Here is a 24,138-nt window from a genome sequence, read left to right as displayed (position 1 = left end):
TGTTAGTTCCCATATCATAGACGCAGAAATGTTATGGTTGGAAAAGACCTCTAGGATCATCTGGTCCAACCATCCACCTAACACTAATACTGCACCCTAAACTATGTCCCTTAGTACTACATAGACCATAGATTTCAGTTTCAATGTGGAAATTATCCTGCCTCTTGATTAACTCGAAACTACAGTTAATTGGTAAATACTGGATGATACTGACCTTTTCTTGTCACAGTGACATTCCTTACATGTGAAGGGGGTAATGTTTAATTTGTCATAGGATTTTGGTATTATCCAAATGAGCTAGAGAAGATGGTGCCTGGAAAACTGAGTGGCAAGCTTTGTTCTTAAACTGATTTCCTGAAGATGCTTCCCAGCCTTGACTTTCCTTTAATCATTAGCCTTTATTGTAAAACTGACAGGAAGACCTTCACCCTGCAGTAATAACTTCTTAATGTTGCTTGGTGGGACTGGAACATAAGGAGACACTGTTCTGTTGGTTTGATATGTTAAGCTACAGCTTACTAACTTTTCTCCAGATATACGGAGAAACACCTATTCTCTAGAAAGAGCTCATATCAGGCTTGTTGTGCTTTGACCTAATGATATAGGAGCTAGAGGAATTAATACGTTTCTTCATGTTAATATTTTCTTGACGAAGAACCAAAGATGCTTTACAGAGGTGGTTTGGTATGTCACCATAATCACCTAGTACAGTTTTCAGATGCCCTGAAGTATCTATGCCCACAGTGAGCTGTACCCTTTTGCAGTGACAATTGAGGGGGCCACGTGGGCATCCTATAGGGCATCTGAAGTGGTATGAGGAGCTTGTTCAGGTAACTGGAGACTATATATTTTCCTGCTGGGAGACATAAAGCAATTGCCTTGGCAAAGTGAACAGACAGCCCCAGCTGCTGTTTCATCACAAATACTGAAAAGAAACATTTTAATGTATTAATTAGTTAAGCTACAAGCTTGGCCTTGATATGAATGCGTATTACAAACTAGTAAATAAACATGCAGTTAAACTTCCTGATGGAAACATAAAATGAAAGTAGGGTGATTTCAAGCAATGTACTCATCAAAATGTGATATGCTGTTTGTAACACATGCTTCTATGCCAAACCTATTTCTTCTGGTGCTTAAGTGATTTAGGAGTAACAAATTGGTGTAGAGGAGTAGGCCCTGGCAAGAAGAACCATATAAATGTTGCAGGTTTCCAGGGCAGGTGTTGATGTTCATATTTTTGTCTCACTTATAGATTCAAGTTATAAAGATTCCTGTTAATAAGAAAAATTGCTAAATACTCCAGCTTCATCCAAAGCTTTCAGTGTTCTTGGAGTTATTCTTCACTGCTGAGGTGTTTCTTGTTCTGCAACAGCTGTGCTTAATTTTATGTTTGTAAGATTTGCAGAGGTCTGTCTTGCTGGCTTCACCTTGCTGTCTTTGTGAGACTGCATCCCACCCTTTGATGTTGATGAAAACCAATGCATAGATCAACTTGATTTAATTTAGCTGGTCATTACAGTCCTTGGCTGAAAGACCTGGAATATAAATTTTGGAGTTGTTCACAGTCACTTCTTTCAATGGGGAATAAGGTCATACTGCTTTAAACTGTGGCCAGAGTTTTTAAACTGACGTCTCCTTAAGTGGTTCCTATCTTATCTGGAAAGGAATTTTATGTTTGTGTGACTTTTCCTTCTCAATTTCTGCCTTGGCTGTGGAGTTGTACTTGCTTTGTGGATTTTGCCCCTTCTTTTTGGCAGTATTTTGCCTCCTGTGTTGCTTACTTTGTCTGTTGCCCATGATATAACAACCATTTCTCTCATGCTGTGTTTTAACTGCGTCTTGCTCAAGAAAGGGAATGGTAAGAGTTGTATCTAACCCTGTAAATATTTTTCTTCATCTTCTGATTATTAGTTTATTTCTTTTTCTTTACCAGAAGCTGTGGAAAAATCTTTTAATGAAATGAACCTTGACACTTCAGGGAGCAAGGATTTCAAACCACACCTTACTTTTTTAAAGCTCTCCAAGGCACCAAGATTGAAAAGAAAGGTGAGTAACTACATTTAAAATACTTCTTACTAGGAACTGTTCAAGAGATTTTCCTTATAATGTCTTCTTTTGGGAGAGGGGCAGGGGGGCTGTATGGTTAAGTGACTTATATTGCAATTAGAGAAAACAAATATTCTGTTGCTTAGAAAAGCTTGCAGATAGACTGGCCAAAACAGATTTCTTCATATCCAATTGGAAGAGATAGCATTAACACAATATGAGGAAGAGGCACTGTAATGGTAGAGTACAGAGCACTTCTGCTGTGGTCAGTAGAATCTGCATGAGAATACCATGTCAAGCTGATCCCATAGGGTGGGATGGGTTCTAAGCACTATTTATGAGAACAAGATTGATGTCATGTTGGAAGCCAGGCTGGTGCTTTGATTTATGCTAGAAATGTGTGAAGTGCTTTTCTAACCTTTACTGCAGCATTGTATGGTTTATCACATACAATTAAAATAAAAAACAACTCTGATTAGACTGTTCATTTCCCAGTGGAATATGGTCCTGCTTGTTTCCAGGAATAGTTCTTGTATTTATGAGGCCAATATATTGCAAACCTGAAACAGTAAAGGAGTATGCACAAAGAAGACAGAAAATGTTATAATAGCTGGGGAAAATGACCTTGTATTTGTGTACTTCAAGTACTTCATATTGACTTGATAGCTGCCTTCTGTATACATGGTACAATCAAAGTTGGATAGTACTGATAGTTCTGCGCTGGAGGCTTTTTCTTTTATACTGCCTATAGGGAATTAAATGAGCACAAGCATCAGCAATATCTAATGCAAAAAAAGTACAATAGGAATGTAAGAATTACTGACTTTTAGATAAAGCATAATCACACTTCTTTTTATTATCCAACTTAAAGTTTTGGGCACCACTGAAAAGAGCTTGACTGCATTCCCTTTGCGCCCTTTCTTCAGGTATTTATGTAAGTTAAGATTCCCTTGAACATTCTGCAGACTGAACTGCCCCAGCTCTATTAGCCTTTCCACACAGAGGAGATGCTCCAGTCCCTTCACTGTCATGGTCCTTCACTGGAGTCTCTCCAGTAGTTCCACACCTCTTGTATGGGGGAATCCAGAAATGGATGCTGCTCTCTAGATGTGGCCTTGCCAATGCTGAGTAATGGGAGGGATCACCTCCCTTCACCTGCTGGCAATACTTTGGCAATACAGCTAGCCAACTTTGTGACAAGGACACACTGACTCATGTTCGACATGGTGCCCACTATAAACCCCCCAGGTCCTTTTCTACAACGCTACCTACCAGTGGGGTGGCCCCTGTGTGTTCGTTCCCAGGTGCAGGAGTTTGCAGTTCCCCTCGCTGAACTTCATGAGGTTCCTGTCAGCCCATCTCTCAGCCTGTCCAAGTCTCTCTGGGTGGCAGCACAACGCTGGTGTGCATCAGTCACACTCCCGTTTGTGTTTTCTGCAAACTTACAAAGGGTGCACTCTGCCCCACTGTCCAGATCATTAATAAAGATGCTAAACAGGACTGGACCCAGTACTGACCCCTGGGGTACTCTGCTCATTACTAGCCTTGCACTAGATTTCACCAAGGACCACAACTCTATACCTTGCCACTCAGTGAGTTTTCAGTCCAGTCCATGCTTCAGTAGCTACTCTGAAGTTCTTAGAGGAATCAGTGTCAAAAGCATTACTGAAGCCTATATACGATATCTGCTGCTCTCCCCTCTCCTCCCAGCTATTGCTCATTCCTGTCCCCAGATTCATATGCATCTTAATACTGTTGCTCCTAAAATACTGCTTTACTCATCAGGACCATGAAGTGCAAGTGGAGTAAGGTTGCATATTAAGTTAGTTATTAGGGCACATACGGATGCTGTATGCCCACATACAATCTCTTCAAAGCTCAACCCTAGACACAGGTTTTAGCCTCAGAAAGCAACCTGGAATATTAACACATGGACTTTGAGATCTGACATACCAAACTGAAAATACTAACAACTTGATTTGTCTCTTCTCAAGTCAAAATGTAAGGGGTAGGGAAGGAAAGCTGTGTATTTCTATAATAGTTCCTTCCTGAAGACTGTTGGAAAGAAACAAATCTTCACGTTCCTAAGCACTTGAAGATGCCAAGGTATGAGTAAGACAAAAATATTGTTTTATGTTAGTATGGCATCACAGTTATTATGATGCCATCTACTGGCTGTAATTACTTTATGTTATAAATAACTGTGTCCCTGTAATATGGATGCAATTTACATACTTCGTGCAACTTCAGTGCCTTTTATGTGAACCTTGAGAAATGATTAACACTTTTTTTACACCTCAAGGATGCTTTTCCACAATAAGACGTGTGATACAGATGAAGTTCTTGCAGCCTTTGCTCCCCTTTATGGGGAAGGAGGATTCAGTCCTCTTTAAAACCTCTACAAATTCAAGCTCTGATCTCAGGAAACTGCATATCTTTGTCTTTGTGTCTGAAGGTCCCAAGGGGTCTGAGAGGGCTTTGTTTGTGTGCCATTTAGCTTGAATTACTACCAAAGGAGCAGTATATGCTACTTGTTGATGACATTCAAAATGTGTACCGCATCTCTAGCATAAATACAAAATATGGGCTCTGCAGATTTTTCTGACCTCAGTTTCCAATGAGCCAAAAGGGAGTAGCTCACATCTTCAGAGAATCCACTTCAGTGTCTGTTGCTGAAGAGCCTTTTCCAGTGCACAGTCAGTCTCCAGTGCTGTGCAAATGCCACTACTTGAAAGTGGTGGATGTTTGCTCCTGCTTTCATGCTACATCATGCTGCTTGATATAGATTCAGTTGGTGCAGGTCTGCAAACAGATGCTATCCAGCCTGGACAATAGTAAGCCTATAGAGTCACTTAAAATAAAATATTCTGGTTTTGATGAAAAAGGCAGCCCTAATTCTGCCCTCCTCTGGGTACTTGATAAGCTTTGGTGATGTGACCTTACATGAGTTTCCATCAGCCTCCTAAATGCATGGAGTACAGTTATAGCTAGCAGTGTTGAGGTGACATGTACCTGGGTACCTGACCGCCTGGCTCTGACTGATACAAAGGTGCACAACTTGCTCAGTTACACTCTGAGGTGCTTTGGTCATCTGGGTTGCACTGAGGGGCAGTGGAGCTTGAATGGTTTGTAGTGTTTGTTGTTGGAGGAGGTATTTGTATCTGGCTTTGTCTGGGTGCCATTGGCTGTCTCTTGCAGTTCCCATATGGCGCATGCCTGCTCATGCAGAGACCTGCCAAAAGGGCTGTTACAAGGAGGTTTGTAAGGAGATCTCTTGTTGTTTATGGATGTACACCCCTGAGCATTTGGGAGCTGAACAAAATGATTGAGACTTCTTTGAAGGAATGTGTTGCAAGGGTTCCTCAGATTCTTACTTGTGTGCTTTCAATTAGGTTCATCCTCCTCTTTCACTCCGTTATTTAAATTGGCACCCTGTTGCTGGCAGGGATTGTGTTGTGGGCCCTGATCTCTGTGCAGAGGAGCCATTGCTGCTGTGCTTGAGTTTGTTGGGAGAGAGGACTGCAAGGAAGCTACTTAGACTATACATCAGAGTATGGGGGACCAACTGACTTAGGAACTGTTTCCATCTTGTCAGGCCTGTGTTATGATGCTTTGATAAACCTTGATTGTGGCAGTGGAAGTTGCTTTTTCTTAGTCTGTGAAACAAACAAATCAGATTTCAAAACACATCTATAAGAGTAAGTGCTTCCATTCACACTGTGTCTGTGGTAGCATTTCATTGTTGAGATTCTAACAGTGTTTGGCAGCTATATCAGACTGGCAGTGATTTTCTTTCTTTCTTCACTGGCTTGCTTAAATGAGCTTGTTTTCACAATCATAGAATCGTTAAGGTTGGGAAAAACCTCTAAGATCGTAAGTCACAGAGTTAAATTTCTTTTGAATACTTCTCTGCTAACAGGGAAGTAGCTGCACCAGCTGTATTTTGAACCGTGACTTAAATGCTATTGTGAAATGTGCACATCAAGAAGGATAAATCTTTCAGTCTGTGAAGGTAGCAATGAGTTGAGAAACTAAACAAATTCAGCTGTAAGTGGAGTAAAGGAATCCTCCTAAAGGCAATTTGTGACTCTAGGGAATAGTTTGCCTCTGTTGTCACTGCTAACTTGCTTGCAATATCTGAAATTCCATAGATGCATTTGAGTAATAGTATGGGAATTAAACCGATAGGTTTCTGCTTCTTTGTCTCTTTTGGTATGTTTTAGCTCGTGAGGGATTCAGCAGAAGATAAACTTAAAATCAGCCATTAGCACTGAAGTTGGTAGTGATATAATAGTACTATGAATAAAGTAGATATTGTTATCCTAATGGGGTGGGTGGGTAACTAAGATACATAATGTACTTTAAGTATGTGTAACTTATTTGTGTGTAAATGTCACAATGCTTTTTCAACATCTAGGGCTTCAGAAAAATTTGTTCAGATCTGTACAAGGAATACGAAGACAGTTATTTTGGCACAGAGGTCTTGAGTCGAATTGATCTCTGTGCCATGCGTAAGAAGAAACAGGAATCTGGTTACTATTACTGCGAGTGTTCAATTCATGTGGGCTCCAGAGGTGCAGAAGAGAGCAAAGAACAAGGAATGCAGACAGAAGGTTTGAAAGCTACAACCAGTGAAGCCCCTCCAAGTGCTGCAGGAGCTGAAAGAGGAGCGACTGCTGCAAGCTGTAACCTTGCCTTGTGTTCAGTAGTAGCCAATGATAAACCATCGGAAAACATTGCTGAGGCTTTAATTGCAAGTGAAGAGAAGGAAATCAATGAGGTGAATGGACAGCCTGAAGGCACAGATGAGACTTCTCTTGCAGCTGATGAGGTCTGCTCAAAGTTGGTGCTTGGCCTGTCGCCGATGAGATCAGATGCATTGCTGAGTGTGGAAGGAGGACAAGAAGCAGCCAACATTGTAGGTGGTAGCCTGCAGGAAACCAAAGCAATGGAATCTGCACCTGATGTGCCAACAAGTTCAGTGTGAAGCTGTCGTAGCTGTTGGTGATCTGGGCCCACCTTTGGTGAAGGAAGGCAAGTGGTGTGGTTGTGGGCTGGGGAAGGAGGAGAGGATAGTGAATTTTTGACAGGAAACAGACTTTCTTGGAGACTGATAGAACCAGAAGTGGAAAAAACTCTAAGAGAAAACATGGAATACTGTGTTCAAACAGGGAAACGCCTGGGTGTAAAGAAGAACCCAAACTGCAGGTTTGTCTGAATGTATGTAGCAAAGAGACAAATTTGAGGCATAAAGGATAAAGCAGAAGCTATGCACTGAAGCCAAAGTGGATGTCAGAAGTGTCCATTTCAGCAACAGAGGTTTCTGCCTCAGTCACATCTCTTCCCCTCACCCCCTCTGCCTTTACCTGCTCTGCTGGCAGCCCCTGGCTCTACCCTCTCCCTGGGAGAGCACATAGCTGCTCTGGGTTAAGGTTCTGTGCTGTTCCTGTGACACAATCATTTATGCTGAGAGTGGTAGGGCTTCGGCTGTTAATGTGCTTGTGTGAAATATATGCTTCGGTTCCAATAGTAGCTACTTAATGTGAAAATTATGTTGTCTGACTTACGGAAGTGGATTAATTTATTTCACCACAAAATACTGTAATACCAAGTATTTTTCCTTACAGATGAGCTGTTAAGGAAGGAGAGGAAGGGCAATCCATAATGAGCTAATTTTGTAAAATGCCTTGGAGCGGATGAGGCAGCACAGCCTTTCTCTGCACCTACGTAGTGGCACAGTCCCAGGACAGGACAAAACAGCACTGCATTCACTTCTGGCAGGACGAAGTTAAGGGCTTTGTGCCTCTGCTGGGGCCGAAGCCTCGTCGCTTTGCACGCTGCCCTCCGAAGCCGCGGCTATCCGTGCCGGCGGCTCCCAGGCATGGCAGGACGGGGCCGGCAGGTGGCAGTGCGGGAGAGCGGCGGCACCGGGAGCGGAGGGACGCGCTGCCCCGCTGCCTGCGTGGGGCTTGGGCAGCTCCGGAGGGGCGATGGAGGTGGGAAAGGTGGCCAGGAGCCTGGGAAATGCTGTGCATCCCTGCTCTGCTCCACCCGATTATTTAGAAGTGGTGTTTGGTCTTGAAAAGCCTTATTTCCTCAGAAAAGGTGTGTATTTTAGGGGGAGAAGTGTAGTAGTGTTCTTCAGAAGTGTTAAGCATATGGTGTTTGGCTTCTATACGTGGTGCACGGGAACACAGCTCTAGGCAGAGCATCCAGTGTGTGCTCCGTTAAATTCACACTGTGAAATTAAGCTGTCCAGCTGGTTACGGGCCGTGTGAGCCTGGCTGTGTGCCCCGGCTGTGGGAGCAGAGGGCAGCCAGGCACGGGAGCTGGTGCTGAGTGGGGTGAGGGGGCCGGTTCTGCGTGCAATGAACTGCTTTGTGCTCTGGACCGAGGTTGGGAGCAGCGCTTGGCACAGCGTTTATTTGTGTCACTCCTCTGAAGGTTGTGCGCTTCCAAAAGCCTGTCCCCCAGTGGTCTTCTAAATGCAAATCTGAGAGTGGCTATTCACGGCTGCTCTGGGGTCTTCAAAATGCAGCTCAGGTGCTCGGTGCTAGAGGGAAGGCTTCAACATTAATTTCAGAGAGTAGTTAAGAGTGAGGCTTCAGCACTGCACATCTGCATCAGCACACTGGGGACAAAACTGTTTTCCAGAAAACTTTGCCATAAACACTGTTTCCTCGGTGTATTTAATGATTTCCTAATTGGGCAGAGGATCCGTAGAGTCATTCATCTTATAAACCTAAGTGGATTCAATAGCCTAGGACCGAGCACACTTTACAATGAGCTGTATTTGTTCTTGTTGAAAATGTTAATTATCTTTTTATAGACAGATGGCACTGGAGTGTAGCAAATGTGTGGTGAACCTGTGCTCAGAAACGTCTGGGTGTTAAATGCCGACAGGTTCCAATTTAAGTTTAATTCTGCTTTAGGAATATTGTGATGATTGTAGAGTAATTAATTTCACTTAGGAGTATAGCAGCCTTGTTTTGGTACATTAAGTTAAAATAAACACTTAAGTTATATCACTACAATTAATCTTCATAATTTAAAATAGTGCTTAGAACAAAATGTCTACCAAATACAGTGTTCAGCTCTTTATCCTTTAATGACAACTCATTTAAACAAGTTTCTATAATGTTGTTCAAGTTATAACAGCATACTTTGAGCTCCGTGACGGAGGTTGTAAATTGGAAATTTTGTTGCTCTGCTTTAGGCTTAGGAATCCATGTTTTAGTCCCCTGGTGTGCTTTATTCAAAATTCATTGAAATATATTTGATTATTAGTGGGTGAGAGGTAGCTTATAAATCAACTGTACTGAAGAAGCAGATTAATTGCCCTTTATGATTTCTGTGGGGAAATAATACCTAAAATCTAGGTCCAGATGCAAGTTTGATTCACTTTTATATACTTCTGCACTTACTGTTATTTTCATGATACTGTTTTCCCGTTTGTGGTCTCTAACTTGCCTATTTTTTAAGTAATTTGCTGTATAAGCACTAGTAGTTTCTGTAGAAGATGAATGTAACCTGTGACTTTTTTTTCTAATTGGGTTTAGTTTAATGTAACTTGAGTTATTGAAACAATGGTTCAACTTCAGAGTGAGAGAACTCGCATTAAATATTACCCACTGGCTGTGTTTGTTTTAAGATCTACATGTGGAACTGAATTACCATGATAATTGTTTTCTAAGTAAGTTAAGGAAACTTTGAGACCAGCACTTTCCCCTTTCTTGGCTGATTTATTTTATTTGGATATATGTAAACTGTTCTAAGAAACAGGATGCAAAAGCTGAAATGTTCTGTAAATACCTTACTCTGGGTGCTGCTAGACAAACACTAGGAGGGCACTTGCCATCTGAACAGCTGGGGTAGTTTGTAGTTCTGGACATTACACTTCTTTGAGTGTTAAAAGCAACTCAGCAAGAGGCTAGTATGTGTGTTATCTTGATATAAAGAAAGGTCTTGGCTAGTCTGGCTGTATTTCCTTTCCCATAATCCTGTACTTATATGTGCAAATCCTTTATGTCAGGAAGATGTCATGCTCTTCTGTTGTTGGCATAGCAGCGCCATCAGAAAAGCAGTAGCTTTGGCTTGGTGCCTTGTTGTCTTCTAGCTGTGGTAGTGTTAGAAGCCTGATCCCATTTTAGGGGTGATGAGTAGCAATCTGATCTCCTTTCTACCTGTACTTCTTGCTACGTTCATCTTGATACATATGTTCTGCTGTCATTAGCCAAGGCTTATGTCTTTGCAGTATGCCATACAATAACAGCCCTATTTTTCCTCCACTTGTGCAGTTAAAATGGAATAATCATTAATTTGGTGGATGGATGCAAACCCATTTCTCAAAACTTTCCCACTCCTGATACTTTTCTTAGTTTTTGCCCTCATGATACAAATCTTGGCCTTGAAGCAGTTTCTTGCACAGTCCCACTCCTGTATGGCTGAACCCCAGACGAGGGGCTGCAATCGCATAGCTTAGAGTGTGGCCTGCTTGTGGTACTTGAGAGCTTTGAGATTAATCCAAGCCAAAATTACAGGTTTTCCTGTAAAATAAATGGAATATATCCTCTTCTTACACTGTAGTGAAACTACAAACAGACACAGGACTGAAAGACAATGCTTGACAAGTACCTTCAGTCAAAAAGCATTATTCTGGGGAATACTTACTCAACTTACTAATTGGATTTATAGACAGGAAGGGACACAGCTGTGGGCTTGTAAAACCTGAGCAGCTTTGTGTGATTGTGTTGTACAGTCTCCTCCTCAAAACTATTCCCAGGTGGGCTGAAGTCCAAGTGCTGTGTGGGCTTCACACACCTGAAGCTGGCTTCCTGCTATGGATTTCAGTCATTGGCCAGTGCAACAGAAATATGGGTAAAGCCTCATAAATAGTCTTTAAAAATCATAAATGATTTGGGTTGTAAGAGACCTCAAAGAACATCTAGTTCCAGCCCTCTGCCACGGCAGGGTTGCTGACCACTAGATCAGGTTGTCCATCAGTCTGGAGATTCACAGATACAAGCATGGAAGGGATGTAACTAAGAATGGTATAATCATACAAATATATCAACATAAGAAGGAAACAGATAAATTTATATGATTTCACTTTGACCTTAAAAGTCAAAGGTAAGGTATAAGTACTCAAAATCATGTCTACATTTGCAAGAGAGAATTGAAATGCTTTCTAAGAGACAAGATACTTCAGGTGTTCACTGCACAGCTTATCTCCTGGCTGTTGTACACCACCCATCCTGTTGGCTGCAGGACTTGCCGTGATTCCATGCTGGCTTTTTAAGAAGTGCATGTGAGAGCCATTACTTAGTTAACATTAATTTTCTATGTATAAAGCACTTACCAGCACTTCTGAAGGTGGTTCTTAAAATCAGCTCTTCTCATTTTCCCATTGCCTAGAGCAGGTCTTTGTAGAGTTTGTGAAGTTGCTGCTTTCATGGCCTGTGGATGGGATCCTTGGCTATACCTTCAGTTACTACTTTTGTTGGAAACTTCTGGCAGGTTGAGTCGAAGCTTCTGTTTAAAACAGCTCTAATTAGCATACTTATGGCTTTAAATCACTGATGTGATGAGATCAGCCATTTCCTAGTTAGCTTCTCTGCCTGGGACACCTGTTTTACCCTGAGTGCATATGTTATTCCATGTGTTGCACCAGAATTTCAGCTTTCCATTATTTAGCTCACTTCTCAGGGCTCTGTGGAAGTGATGTGTTTTAGTTGTGCATAAATGTGATGATTTATATACACCATGCTGCTGCAGTATGCACATCTGAGGCCTTGTAACGTAATTGCTCACACTCTGTGCTGTAAGAGAATTATTTGTTTAAGCAAAAGCTGCTGAGGTGGTAGCCCTTGACAGAGGAGAAGCAGAACCAAGCAAGTCTAAGGGCTCTCCTTGACAGGACCTGCTACCGCTCCTGTATTCTAATATGGTAAGTGTACATTAACCACTGTCTTGGAGTCATGAAGATGAAGTACTGTCATTATTCATCAACCACAAAATTTGCAAAAGAAAGCTGCATATTAGATATTGTGCCCACTTACTATGTGTGATAACAATTTATTACCTCATGTGGTAGCAGAGAGAGCAAAAAAGATTAAGCAGTCTTATGGCTGTCAGCATGTGTTCAAAATGGGTATATGCCCTGCTGCCACCACCCAGAACACCTGAAACTCCTGCTGACAAAGCCTTTCCTGCCCCTGATGTTGTTAGTTATACTCTGTTGCTGTGTCAAAGAAGAAATGTCTTAGGAATGTCTAAAAATATTTAGGGGTAATCTTTGTTTTCCCTGCAACTGATAAGCATTCCAGCTGCGCAGAGGAATCTGCTATTCATTCTAAAATAATTCTAATAACTTATTAAATTTCCTAATCTGGTTCTGCATCTTCGATTTACCAAAGTAGCTGGGCATTTCTGTACCTTGGTGGGGTGGAAATGCCACTTCTAGCTTGGTAAGACTCTGTAAAAGAGACAGCTGGAAAATGACTTTGAGTACAGAAACCAAATCTGATTCCCATCTCCTACCCAGCTGCTTATTTAGGATGAAATTGAACAAAATATTTGGTTGGCTTTGATGGAAAAAACAGTTCTGTTCCCACCCTGCCTTTTTTTATGGTGATAGCATTACCTAAACTTCCCTAAGCTACAAATGAGATGTCTTTATCTATAACTGTAAAATAAACTGAGATATTCTACAGTATGTTTTGGATACCTACTGTAGCTTATTGGAAAACATTGCTGTTGAAATCTCTGCCCATGTGAGAATTAGTTCAACCTGCAGGTGAAATATTAGGCAGCACGTTGTTTAAGCAGAGGACTGGACCAATTTGCTCGTGAAATTAAAGGTACAGTAAACACTACTGTAATAGTGTAACTACTTGGAATGCATGAGCTTTCTTTGCCGCAGCACCAGGAGCTAACAGATCCCAGAACTGGGATGCCCCTTTCATTTGGGGCTGTGGCACTCCATAGCAGAGGCAAGGCAGATGGTCCTTGCAAAGAGCATTGCTGGGGAAGTGGCCTCACCATTCCTGCACCTCAGTCCTGAACAGTTCCTTAAAAAGCTCTGTTGCTTTGTTATGGGGGTGATGGACCAAAGCTCTACTTTCAGGCTCTAAGAGAGAGAACTGGTCTCCACATTTTCTTATTTTTGTGTTGGTCTCTGATCAGAGGGTGAGAGATGCAGCCTTAGCCCATGCCCCTGTTTCAGTGCTGCTGGCCCAGATGCTGTACAAGTTGCAAGGACAGGCAAAAGGCAACACCAGCAGATGGATTTAAGTTTCCAAACCCAAACAAGCTATCTTCACCTTCTGTGTTACTGTATTGGTGCCAGGCTTCACCTGTTCCTATTTAATTTACCACCTGAAACAAAGTGGCATCAGCTGTCCAGTGTTCACTCTGTCCTTAACTATTCTGTAGGAATGTTTTAGGACAGTCTTATGCTTGAGCTAAGTTATTTCCTGTAATTTGTGTACGACAAATCTGGAAGATGATGAAAGACAGCTCTTCAGTGTCTTGCCTGGGGGTGAGGCACATCCTCAGAGGAGGATGTGTTGAAGATGAGGGATGACTGTCCTGGTTGAAGGAAGGCACTCAAAGGCTCAGTTTCACGGCAAGCTAGTTGTGTGGTTCAGAAAACTCACTTTGAGACAGACATTTGCATGCCATCATCATTGTGTACTGGTGCCTTCTTTCTTCTCTATTTAAATAATGTAGATCTGGTCTTTCCGCACTTCATCTGTGGCTGTATCTCTATATGTCTGGTTTTACAGAAGAAGATAATTGCTCTCTGTTCCGGAGGCGTGCTAGACAGAAACATGTTGAGGACTGTGAGGTGACCTGATGCTACTTTTATGGAGTCTCCATTAGCATTTAAAATAGGTTCTGTTAGGCCCTGAGTCCAAATTGCATTGCCTTAAAGTGTGTTTTCATTGTAAAGTCGGTGAAGTGTAAAAAAAAAAAAACAAAACCCACCAAAACAGAAACCACATGCTACACCCCTCAGGGAGAGACCTAAAGTACACTTGGGGAATGAGGGAAGCAAGCACTTCTGTGGTGGTGTGGAAGTGCCAGATTAACTCATTGGGAGTGTATCCTGATGGAGCTGTCTCTGGTGACTTGTGTGTGGCACATGGCAGCAGCACCAGTTTGCCAGGTGCTTGTGCTGCTGGTGTGAAGTTCTGCTCTTTTCAAATGGCTGATGTGGCTTGCGTCAGCTTGGAAACTCTGCACACACAAAAAAAAAAAGCTGTGTGGCTTGGCCTTCTTTTACTCCCAGACAGGTCAGGGAAGATGTGTCAGCACCATGCCAAATGTTACTCACAGAGATGAGCAAACAGTACCCCCCAGGTTGTGTGGTGGCTCTCACTTCAGGGACTTGCAAGCTGAAGGCTTCCTGGAGCGAGGAAGGATGCTCTGCTGTGTGCACAGTGAGAGAGAGTCTCTGCTACAGAATCAGGGTTATACATTTTGGAACTGGGCAGAAAATATGGCAATGTATGGAAAGTAAAGCATATGCTACAGTCACGTATATACTTACTTCAGTAAGTATTTACCTATGTTTGAAGTATTTTTTCTCACATATATTCTGCTGATTTTTATCTGCCATCTAAACTCCCTGTCCATATACTATTTAGAAAATAATAATATTAAAAAAAGAGTGCTGCAAGGTTGTCTTTATTACAGTTCCCAGAAAATTAAAAACAACAAAATCCACCAAGTTTTGTCTGAATATAGCTGGATATTTCAGTAAATAGTGTGATGTGGCTTCAAAGTGTTTGGTGGCATTTATCTTCTGGTCTTGTAGGTTTTCTTCAAAACTAGACCTCACTTAAACCATTGTGAATAGGATAGATTGGACAATAATGCTAAACATTTCTTGATGTTTTTGACATTGGCAGTAAAGCTTAGTTTGCAGTCAACTCTTTCTCTAAAGCCAAATAATCTCTTCTGACTTCTAAATTCCAATCTGAGAGCATCTCACCACTTATAGGGAGAAAGTCAAAAAGAAAACAAAAAAGCAGCTCATAAAATCTTAGCCTGAATTTCCTTTGTGCAGATGAGGTCAAAGAAACTAAAAAGAAAATCTCAGGTACTAAGGTCTTAAAAGCAAGCAGTGGTCTTTCTTTTGATCTTCGCTATGAGGTGAGTTCAAGTGTTTTAACCTCTGGTCTTTGCTGGTCTCTAAAGGTCAAGCTACTCTTCCAAACTTCTTCCTTGGTGCCTAGAACATGAGGAATTGTTGGTAGATGTTGGCTGCAGCAGCATGTGGATTGCACTCACTTCGGTGCCCCAAGAGACAGCATAATTCAAGTACTATGGAAAGAGGGTGCCCATCCTTCCAGGAGGGCTTGATCACCCCTCTGCTAGAAGGAATTACAGAATGGTTTGGGTTGGAAGGGACCTTAAAGCTCCCCCAGTCCCACCCCCTGCAGGGGGCAAGGCTGCCCCCCACCAACTCAGCTGCCCAGGGCCCCATCCAACCTGGCCTTGAGCGCCTCCAGGGATGGGGCAAATTTTAAAATTTCACATATGTAACTCCCCTGTACACTGTCTCTAAGTAATTTGTAAATAAAAGACTAACTAGTGGATAAATACATGCTTCTCCGGTGCCTGAAATGTGCTATGATCCACTGCTCCTACAGGGAAAGCTAAACTGCAGAAGACATTTTTCTTATGCACTTGCTTAGATGTTTCTGCTTTGGAGATTTAAAAACCAGTAAATAGGAAGGCTAGCTCTGAAAAGGAAGAGATAATAGCATACTCTTCCGTAGCAGATTTTCTCCTGTGGCTGTGAGGCCCTATTTATTCTCTCCATTTGTGCCTGCACATGCTGCGCATCTTGTTCACTGTTTGCAGGCCCAAACTGAATCTTTGACTCATCCTCGGTAGAGAAAAATAATAATTAAACAGACTAGATAAAGCATTCCATTACTGGTTGTGACACTGGGAAAAGAGAGAAATAGAGTTCCTTTTTCTGAGGGAATTTTGATGTACTTGCTCTACAAGGAAAAAAAGGTACTACCAAACTACTTTGAAACTGTAATTGCAGCTTCCACTGAGCTTCTATGCTGTGTGCCTTTTGTGTGCAAAGTCTGATTTCTGGCTTGGTTATGGCTGGGACTTGGAGGTGGCTTTCTTGTTTTTCTTTCTCTTTCCGTCTTTTCTGAGGAAAAGAGAAATCTGAGAGAGTGAAATATTAATGGTGCAAAGCATGAATTAGTGATCTACTGAAATTATTAGCAATTCACATTTTTCACTCTAAATACAGTGCTGTTGTATTGCATCCATGTGAATGTAACAGGTTTTCTTGTTCTAAGCAACAATACATTTTTCAGACTGTTCCTTACACTGAAATCCAATAACCTTTATCGTGCCACTTCCATTATTTTTAGTTTTAAAAATTATCTTTTAATTGAACTTGTGTTGCTACTTCTGTGTAAATCTTGAAACTGTTTTGGCCATTATGGAAATACATACACTACTGCAGACCAACAACTAGGTTAATAGCTACCTTATTAGATGTGTGTACAGGCACTATTACTCAATGTTGGACAGCATGATTTCTTGAAAAGGCTGTTAAAAATGTACCTAAATAATATGGAGCAGTAAATCTGGGTCACTGCATTTTGTGGTAGTACAGCTGATAGGCCAAGAGTTGGGCCAGAGTTAACAAGTACAGTTCCTCATAGATGCCAGTGCATAAATGCTTGCATTGAATATGTTCTATGAAAGATGCTTTCCTAGATACCTAGGTATCTCCTGAACATATTCACACCATTGCTTTTCCTTTTATATACAGTTTGGGAATAAACAGCAGAACAAGTGAAGCACAATTAGGGCGTTTGCCTACATCCTCAGACTTGTCCAAGCAGCAGCCGCACTCATAATGCAGAGATGCTCCCTTGTACCTAGTGATGGGAGTACTCAAACTTCAGGCAGAAATTAGCATTTCCTTTGGAAATTTTATATAAATATCATAGCATTCTTTTCTATGCTAAAATAAACACGGGGGGGGGGGGGGGTTGGAACAGATAGTAGTATGGTGCATAGTAAGATTTTATGCAGGGGTATTGCAGCTTAATGGTTCCATCTTAAAAAGTATTTTGTGTGCAGGCACACACCTCTCTGCATTGTGTAGGCAGGCAGATACTGGTAAGCAAAAGCAACTTCTCAGCTCTTGACAAGGACTGCGGAGGAAGCACTTGGTGGCAGGATAATGGGGAAGGAGGTTAACAGGGAAAGATGAGATGGGAGGAAAACACACAAACAAGAGACAAAAAAAAAAAAAGCAAACAATAGCCAAGAGGCAGTCTGGTAGTTTTGAGAAGCAGTCAGAGTCATCTGGGAGAAAATCAAGAGGTCAGTGCATGGAACTCAGCGCTCATGTCAGCTGCTGGTGTCATCAGGAAGGGTTCTGCGCTGGCCCAGTCACTGTTTCTCTCTCCACTGCTAATGGTGCTATGAGCAGTCACACCTGCTGCACAAGGGCAGCATTTCTCATCCATTTTCCAACATCAGTCAGTTAAACTAATTTGCTCATCTTGAATTTTGAACAAAATGTTCTGACGCCAAATCCACTCCTGCATGTGTTGTTCAACAAATAATCTGATGAATAAATTCACAAAAAATAAGGATTTTTTTTTGATACTTAGAAACAGAAAAGGCTTTATCTGCTTGTTAATGCGTGTGTTACGACTCACTTCTAGCTGCTGTTCTAAAAATCCCGCTTGACTGATGAAACTTCATGTTTCAAATCTTTTTTTGGCACACAGGAAAAGGCTATAAATTTACTTACTGAAAACCAACTTCACTGTAATTTTGTTATTAAGAAAGCTTTGCAGAAAGCTAATCAGCAGAATTACTGGAATGCTTTATTTTAATTGATCTAAGGAGCATCCAGAGGCTTTTTTAAAGGCTTTTTTTCAGAGCATGCTGCAAATTCAGATGTCTAAAGAAGTATTTACTAAGAATACATATATAAAAATATATTTGTCTTCCTCTCAGAATGAATAAAAACGTGCTGTGCTTTCATGAAGACGTCATCCTCCAGCAAGCCACCACCTCTTTCCCTGTGCCCCTATGCAGTTTTCACGCAGATGATAACAAATGAGGTATCTGCATCACTGCAAACAACCAGCATCTCTGTCAGCACCAGGTAACGCTGCTCAGATACATCTCATAAATCTTGCTGGAAATCACACGAGAGAAGCAGCAGCGCTGGTTTGCTAATGACTTGGAACTGGGAGAACTGCATGAAAGTCAGTTCCCGCTGAGCTGCCTTCTCACGGGGAAGGCCAGCCGCTTCTTGCAGGGCCTCATCAATCCCCCTCCAGCTCAAGCAGTTTTGCAACATATTTTTTGCCAGCTGTGTGCTAGCAGTTTGATAGCAAAAAATGTCATGCTGATGTTCATGTTGTCGTTTTCCTGGTTGCCACTGACAAGAGATATTGCCATCTGGATCTCTCCGATGCTCAAGAGAACTGCTTCCACAATTTCAGAATTCTGACGTGGCAAATTCTTTGGTATTTTTTTTTAAGTTAGCCTTATTTAAGATAGGACTTTGCCAGATCACTCTTTGCAATTGCATTTAGTGACTGTTATATTCAATTTTGCAAGGCACTGCAATATAACCAGATATTTTAAAGTATGAAACCATAACAAAAATTTTAATTGCAACAGAAAAACAATTTTCCCCTGTACACAGCATATTTGTTTAATGTCGGTTTCTCTTTGTGTATGATGAAATGACGCATCCATATTCAAAATCTGAAATATTGATGAAATCTTTTGAGCATCTAAATCTAGAGAGCTGCTTTAACAAAATAAAAGAACGCCTGTCACGTTGCGGCTATGAAAATAAAACAACTCATCAATTTACTAAAAATCTGCCCACAGATTATAACACATAATGCAGCCATAAGGAAACTTGATGCTTTTCTCACTCGAGAAGAAACTCTCACCACACTGAAGTCACTGAGAAACTTCCACTGATTTCAACAGGGTGAACAGCTCAGATATATTCAGGACTATAATTATGCTTTAAAATTAAAATTATGCACATGCTTTCATGAATATGAAAACCTGAACAGTAGAAAGGCTGAAAGCAACAATTGTAAATGAAGATTCCTGAAAGAACATGCTACAGTTTGAGATCGATGTGTTACTCAAGAAAAATCTGATTTTAACAGGTCAAACCTATAATTCTTTTTTCCCTTAGCATGTTAAAATCTCACATTTTTGCAGATGTCACAAAGCAGCACTGTTAGAAATAGAGATAGATTCTGCTGACCGAACTAAAGCATAGTTTCTCAGAGTCAGAACCACTGTTTGTTTTGAAATTACTCCTACACGACTATTATCCACTTAAAAGCATAAGCAAACCTTTGGCCTTGTAGCATCTCTATAATCATTCACAGTACAAAAACAGAGGTTTGTGGTATCCGTAAGTACTTACCAAAATAAAGGACGTTTTGTCTCTCAGTTTTGTTTGTAAATGTTTTATTAAAAAAAAAATATTTTAATGCTATTAGTCAATACATGTGTAATAATACTTCATAAAGTATCACATCGTAGTAGGTATTTTGGATTCAGGAACATAATGGTTTTAACTAAATTATCAGCGCTCTGTTCTGCTCTATTCTGTTCTGAATTGTCATTTTTCCAACATTTAAACAAACTCCTTCTTTGTCAAGGTACGTCATCCTTAAGGCCTTGCAAACTTTTTAGTGATTGAACCAAAACAAAGAGTGAGCTGGGCTTTCTTAATCTAAAGACCACGGTGCTCTTGAGCTTAAGAAAGTGCCTGTGGTTTTCAAGCAGTTAGTGGCAAATCAGCAAGAAAGAAATAAGAGGAGAAGAAGCACTTGGAAATCAAGACAATTAAAGTGCACGGTTATACTGTCCGAAATTGTATTAAGCTGATCCCAAGAACTTGCTGGACTGTGGATATTTAATACAATTTGGCTTGCATGGAACATACAATCGGACAGAAAGATTTTCTTCCTGAAGTCATCTACAGGATTTACTGAATTCAAATTTTCAAGGGTGACATACTGCAGCTCTTTGGATATAAACTGGTTTCCTAAGTCCATAAAAGAGATGGAGAAGGGGGAAAGGTGTGAAGGGTTGCAAGGTGTCCTCGCGCCTTCTCTGTTTTTTAGATGCCAGTACTTTCCAGCTCCCCATCCTCCAGCCCTAATGCAGCGTGCGACCTAGAAATCATAAAGAGTTTCTCTTTATTTGTGTACTGTCTTTGAGTTTGCTGAGATTGCTCCCCTGTTTGTTCTCTGCTGGTAGCCTTGAGGGAGTCCATCTTCTCAACTGGTTCCTCCTCACAGTCCTGGATTTTACTGGCTGAGGTGTTGGCAACTGACTCCAAGGAGGTGCCGGCCTCCTCCAGCTGACTGTAGCCCTTATTGCTGCTGGAAGGCTCAGACTGGGAGCTCTGGGAGTCCATCCTGGTGATGGCAGGGGGAGTTAAGGGGGGTGATTCCCCCAGGTCCAAAGATTTGGAGTGACTAGAAGATGCCAAGAGACTGGAGTCCAGGCCTCCCCTGACAGCTGGAGACCGAGGTGACTCAGGGGAAAGGGGACGCCTGGCATCAGGCAAGCAGCTGGTGCTCTGTCGCCTGAGAACCAGCTTGTGCCTCCTTGTCCTGTAGCCTCCCTCGACGTGGCTGAGGTCAGTCAAGCTCAGTTCAAACTCCCCCCGTGGGATTTCCTGGGCTCCCCGCTCACCAGGAGGCTTCCGCCAGCCTCCCCCTCTGCCACTCTGCGACAAGGGCAGAAGGGTGAAAGCGCTCAGTGAGGATCCAACGATGGAGCTGGCTGTGCTGCGCTGGCCCCAGCTCTCTGGTGGGCTGCAGGGTGGGCTGGTGAAGGTGCGGCCAGTAAGGGCAGCACGCTCCCGGTAGATGCTGTACACAGCCTCGGCCAGGCTGGGAGGCTGCGGCAAGGTGCAGAAGGAGGAACGCCGTGGTGAGGATGCTAGGTCGGGTGGGGAAAGGGAGGCAGCCAGCCCCGGTGGCCAAGAGCTCTTGGCCAGCATAGCTGCAGCACCCAGGCCTTCACCACCAGGCTTTAGCTCCAGGCCCCGTGACTGCACGTAATTGACAAAGCCATTAAGAGGAGCTGAGGTGCCTCCATCCTTTGCCCGGAGGCTGTGGGCATCAATAACGGTGGAATAGAGGTCCCGCAGGTTGATGATCTTGGTCTTCTTGTCACGGTTCTCATGCAACACTGCATTGGCGCAGATGAAGAGAAAGATGCCAATACCCATGATGAGGGGGCCCAACACCTTCAGCTTGTCTGAATGCAAGTAGCTTGAGAAAAGACGGAAAAGGAAACCCACGGAAGCCTGGGGGGATGAGGAAGTGGGACGGGACTGCGGGAACTCCTGGCTGGTAGCAGTGGTGGAGTTGGCTCTGGGAGGAGACTCCAGGTAGATCTCTGCTTGTGCCCCTTCCATCTTCTGGGAGCGGTTCTTGGGGGTGCTGCCCTGAGGGGCCAGGTGCCTGTTCCCACTGACACCACCTTCTCTGTATACCTGGCTGGGCTTGGGCCAGTAGCCCACCACAGCCAAAGCGATGCCCACTAGCAGTACTAGGATGCCACAGAGGGCGATGAGCCCTGAGATAGAGCACAGCTTGAGCTTGCCTTTCACAACCACAACATCATTCTTGCGTTTCTTCTTGGCCTTACGTTTGCGTTTGGGGATTTGGCTTTGTGGTCGCAAGGGATCCTGTTTCCTAGCTGAGATCCTCAGGAGGCCTCCAGTGGCGATCATGGCTGGCTACCCAGGGCACTGCTGCCTACAGCCGCTCCAGCTCCTGCAGTGAAAAAGAGAAGAGGGTGAGGATCAATGACAGACCTATAGCACAACAGATACATCTGTTTCTTGTTCCTCCTTCATTCTCCCATTAATTAAACCCCTCAACAAGTGGGACAGGGGTTAACACCAAGAGGCTGATCTCTCTTGTCCATAGAGCTCCTGTATGTGAGAAAGACAGCAAGACTGATGAGACAAATGATTAGACAATTCTGCAAAGGGAAGCAGCCATGTGCCCCACTAGACCCTTGGCACACAGCTAATTAATTTCTTTATACTCCAGATAAATGATAGATGGGGTGGTACCTGCAGGCATAAACAGAAAATGATCCTGCTAGTCTCAGACGGTGCTTACAAAACACCAGGGTACAGAGGAGGCTGACAGCTTCCCTGCCCTGGAGCCCCATTCCCACAGGGTCTGGGGTTATGCTACACAGTGATTTAACCACAGTGTGGTTAATGATGTCATGCAGGAACTAGATTTGAGGGGAAGAAGAAAATAAAAGCAGGAAGGCAGTACGTCTGATCTATAGATACCATTCATTTTACTACACTACTTGCACATTAGTGAGGGCGAGGGGGAAGAGTTAAGCATATTACCTTTCCTAAATGAATGGAAAAGAAATTACTGTGAAACACACAAGGGAAACCAGAACAATAGAAAATGGTACCCCGTGAAAGTTTCTTCCAAGCCACTTCCTTAGAATTCTATCTGCAATATTTCAAAAAAATTCATCACTTGCCTGTGGTCACGGAGTGTCAGCTGGACAGCCTCCGCTTTGGGAACACGTGTGATGTTCAGGGCAACAGTTATGCAACCACAGCCACATCCCCCCACCTCCAGAGAGGGGAGATGGTGGCTGGTAGGAAGCATGTCACATCTTATTAAAGGAGGAGCAAACCCCTGCAAATCACCTGGGGAAAAGGCAAGGATTGCTTGTAGAGAAATTGGCAAGTGACTGAATAGATATCATTCATGGCTTTTATTTCACTGACTGTCAGGAGTCGTCTGTGTGTTCCAGTGACTGAAGCCACAAAATGCACCACGTAGGAACAATTCCTGCGCTGCTGCAATTTTTTTTTCCTGGACTCTCTTCCCCTCATGCTTTTGAGAAGAAGGTCCCCCTCCCCCCTTTCTAATTGTCCAATTTGGGGTGGTTTAGGTTTGTTTTTTTGAGGGAGCAAAAAGACTGACAGCACCAAATATAATCTGGTTTATAAAGTTCAAGCCATAGCACTGAAAGACAATTAAGAAAGCTCCTAAAAAACAAACCAACCAACCTCATCCCTTTTCCCTGTTAAGCTTTTACATCTCACTTCCCCACTCCTCTATTCCCAGGTTTGACACGTATAGTGAGGATTCTGCTCCCCATTTACTCAGTTTGAATTTTCTGTTGTGAGCGAGGACGTTGTTAAATTACTCTCCGAGGTACCGCATACTCAAAACAAAGGGCAGGAACAAGAAGTCTGTATCACCGAACTACTTACTTTAAAAACAAAAAAAAAGCAAAAAAAAAAAAAAAACAAAATAACAAAAAAAAAAAAAAGCTGCATTCTATGTCGGCGCACAAGAAGAATTATCGGGGCAGGATTTGCTGTAATCGCCGCTCGCTGATCTCATTCCTTCTCCTGCCCCCCCGACAGGAGCCAGTCTCCTCCAGGACGACGAAAACAGATGGCAATCGTTTCGGAGCTGCCTTTGCAAGGCAGTACCGCCCGGCACTGAGTTTTTCCCGTTTGGAAAGGAGAGCAGAGCACGTGAAGGAGGGGACCACCACAAGACCACCAGCGACGGCAACAGAACAAAACAACGCAGGGCTCGGGGACACTTCTAGAGGCTGCGGAGCGAATCCACGAGCCGATGGCGGTGCGTAGACAGCTGCCGCCCCTCACCGAGCCCCGCCGCCCGCCCCAAGGCGCAGTTCTCACACCGTTCTGACGGACGGACGGGGACCGACGAGGAGAGGAGCCGGGCTTCGCGCCCGCCGCTCGGGTACGGCTCGCCGGGCGGCACGAGGAGGCAATAAGCGGCTTTCGGGAGCCGGGCACCCGGGCTGCGGGGCGCTGCTCCCGGCGGCCGGGGTCTCCCGAGCACCGCGCAATATGGCAGCGGCGCTGCCGAAGGCTCCGCGCCCACTTACCGAGGAAGACCGGCGAGAGGTCCGCGGCCGAGCCACCGCGGGGAAAGAAAGTTTCCGGCCCGAGCGGGCATCCCCGCGCGGCGCCCGCCCCGCCGCCGCCTCACC

The 24,138-nt window shown here is 43.3% G+C and overlaps 2 protein-coding genes and 1 long non-coding RNA gene across 6 annotated transcripts in view; 2 read left to right on the top strand and 1 right to left on the bottom strand.

The window, feature by feature from the left end:
* The window catches only part of LOC110394069, a 38,161-nt gene extending 24,144 nt beyond the window's left edge, over window positions 1–14,017 (top strand). For both annotated transcript variants that reach the window (XM_021387697.1, XM_021387698.1), the window contains 2 exons: window positions 1,937–2,049; window positions 6,467–14,017. In XM_021387697.1, the coding sequence (XP_021243372.1) occupies window positions 1,937–2,049; window positions 6,467–7,036 (683 nt within the window). In that variant the 3' untranslated portion in view covers window positions 7,037–14,017. The remainder of the gene's footprint in view (window positions 1–1,936; window positions 2,050–6,466) is intronic.
* Window positions 18,703–24,138, bottom strand: TMEM200C (transmembrane protein 200C). Of its 3 annotated transcripts, none has more exons than XM_021387701.1 (2): window positions 24,034–24,138; window positions 18,703–21,893 (listed from the first exon to the last, which is right to left on the bottom strand). In XM_021387701.1, exon 2 carries the CDS (start codon window positions 21,848–21,850, stop codon window positions 20,222–20,224), a length of 1,629 nt encoding a protein of 542 aa, XP_021243376.1. In that variant the 5' UTR covers window positions 21,851–21,893; window positions 24,034–24,138; the 3' UTR covers window positions 18,703–20,221. The 3 variants fall into 3 exon arrangements, with proteins under 3 accessions (XP_021243376.1, XP_021243374.1, XP_021243375.1); XM_021387699.1 differs by lacking the exon at window positions 24,034–24,138 and adding an exon at window positions 22,636–23,380; XM_021387700.1 differs by lacking the exon at window positions 24,034–24,138 and adding an exon at window positions 23,474–23,607 and having other exon boundaries at window positions 19,543–21,893.
* The window catches only part of LOC110394071, a 2,226-nt gene continuing 1,700 nt past the window's right edge, over window positions 23,613–24,138 (top strand). Inside the window, exon 1 of the long non-coding RNA XR_002435354.1 lies at window positions 23,613–23,885. This is a non-coding gene — a long non-coding RNA (uncharacterized LOC110394071). The remainder of the gene's footprint in view (window positions 23,886–24,138) is intronic.

This window comes from Numida meleagris, chromosome 2 (genome assembly GCF_002078875.1).
Source record: "Numida meleagris isolate 19003 breed g44 Domestic line chromosome 2, NumMel1.0, whole genome shotgun sequence".
Taxonomy (NCBI): domain Eukaryota; kingdom Metazoa; phylum Chordata; class Aves; order Galliformes; family Numididae; genus Numida; species Numida meleagris.
The sequence above is the reverse complement of the archived record's forward strand: the minus strand, read 5'-3'. Positions and strand labels throughout refer to the sequence as shown.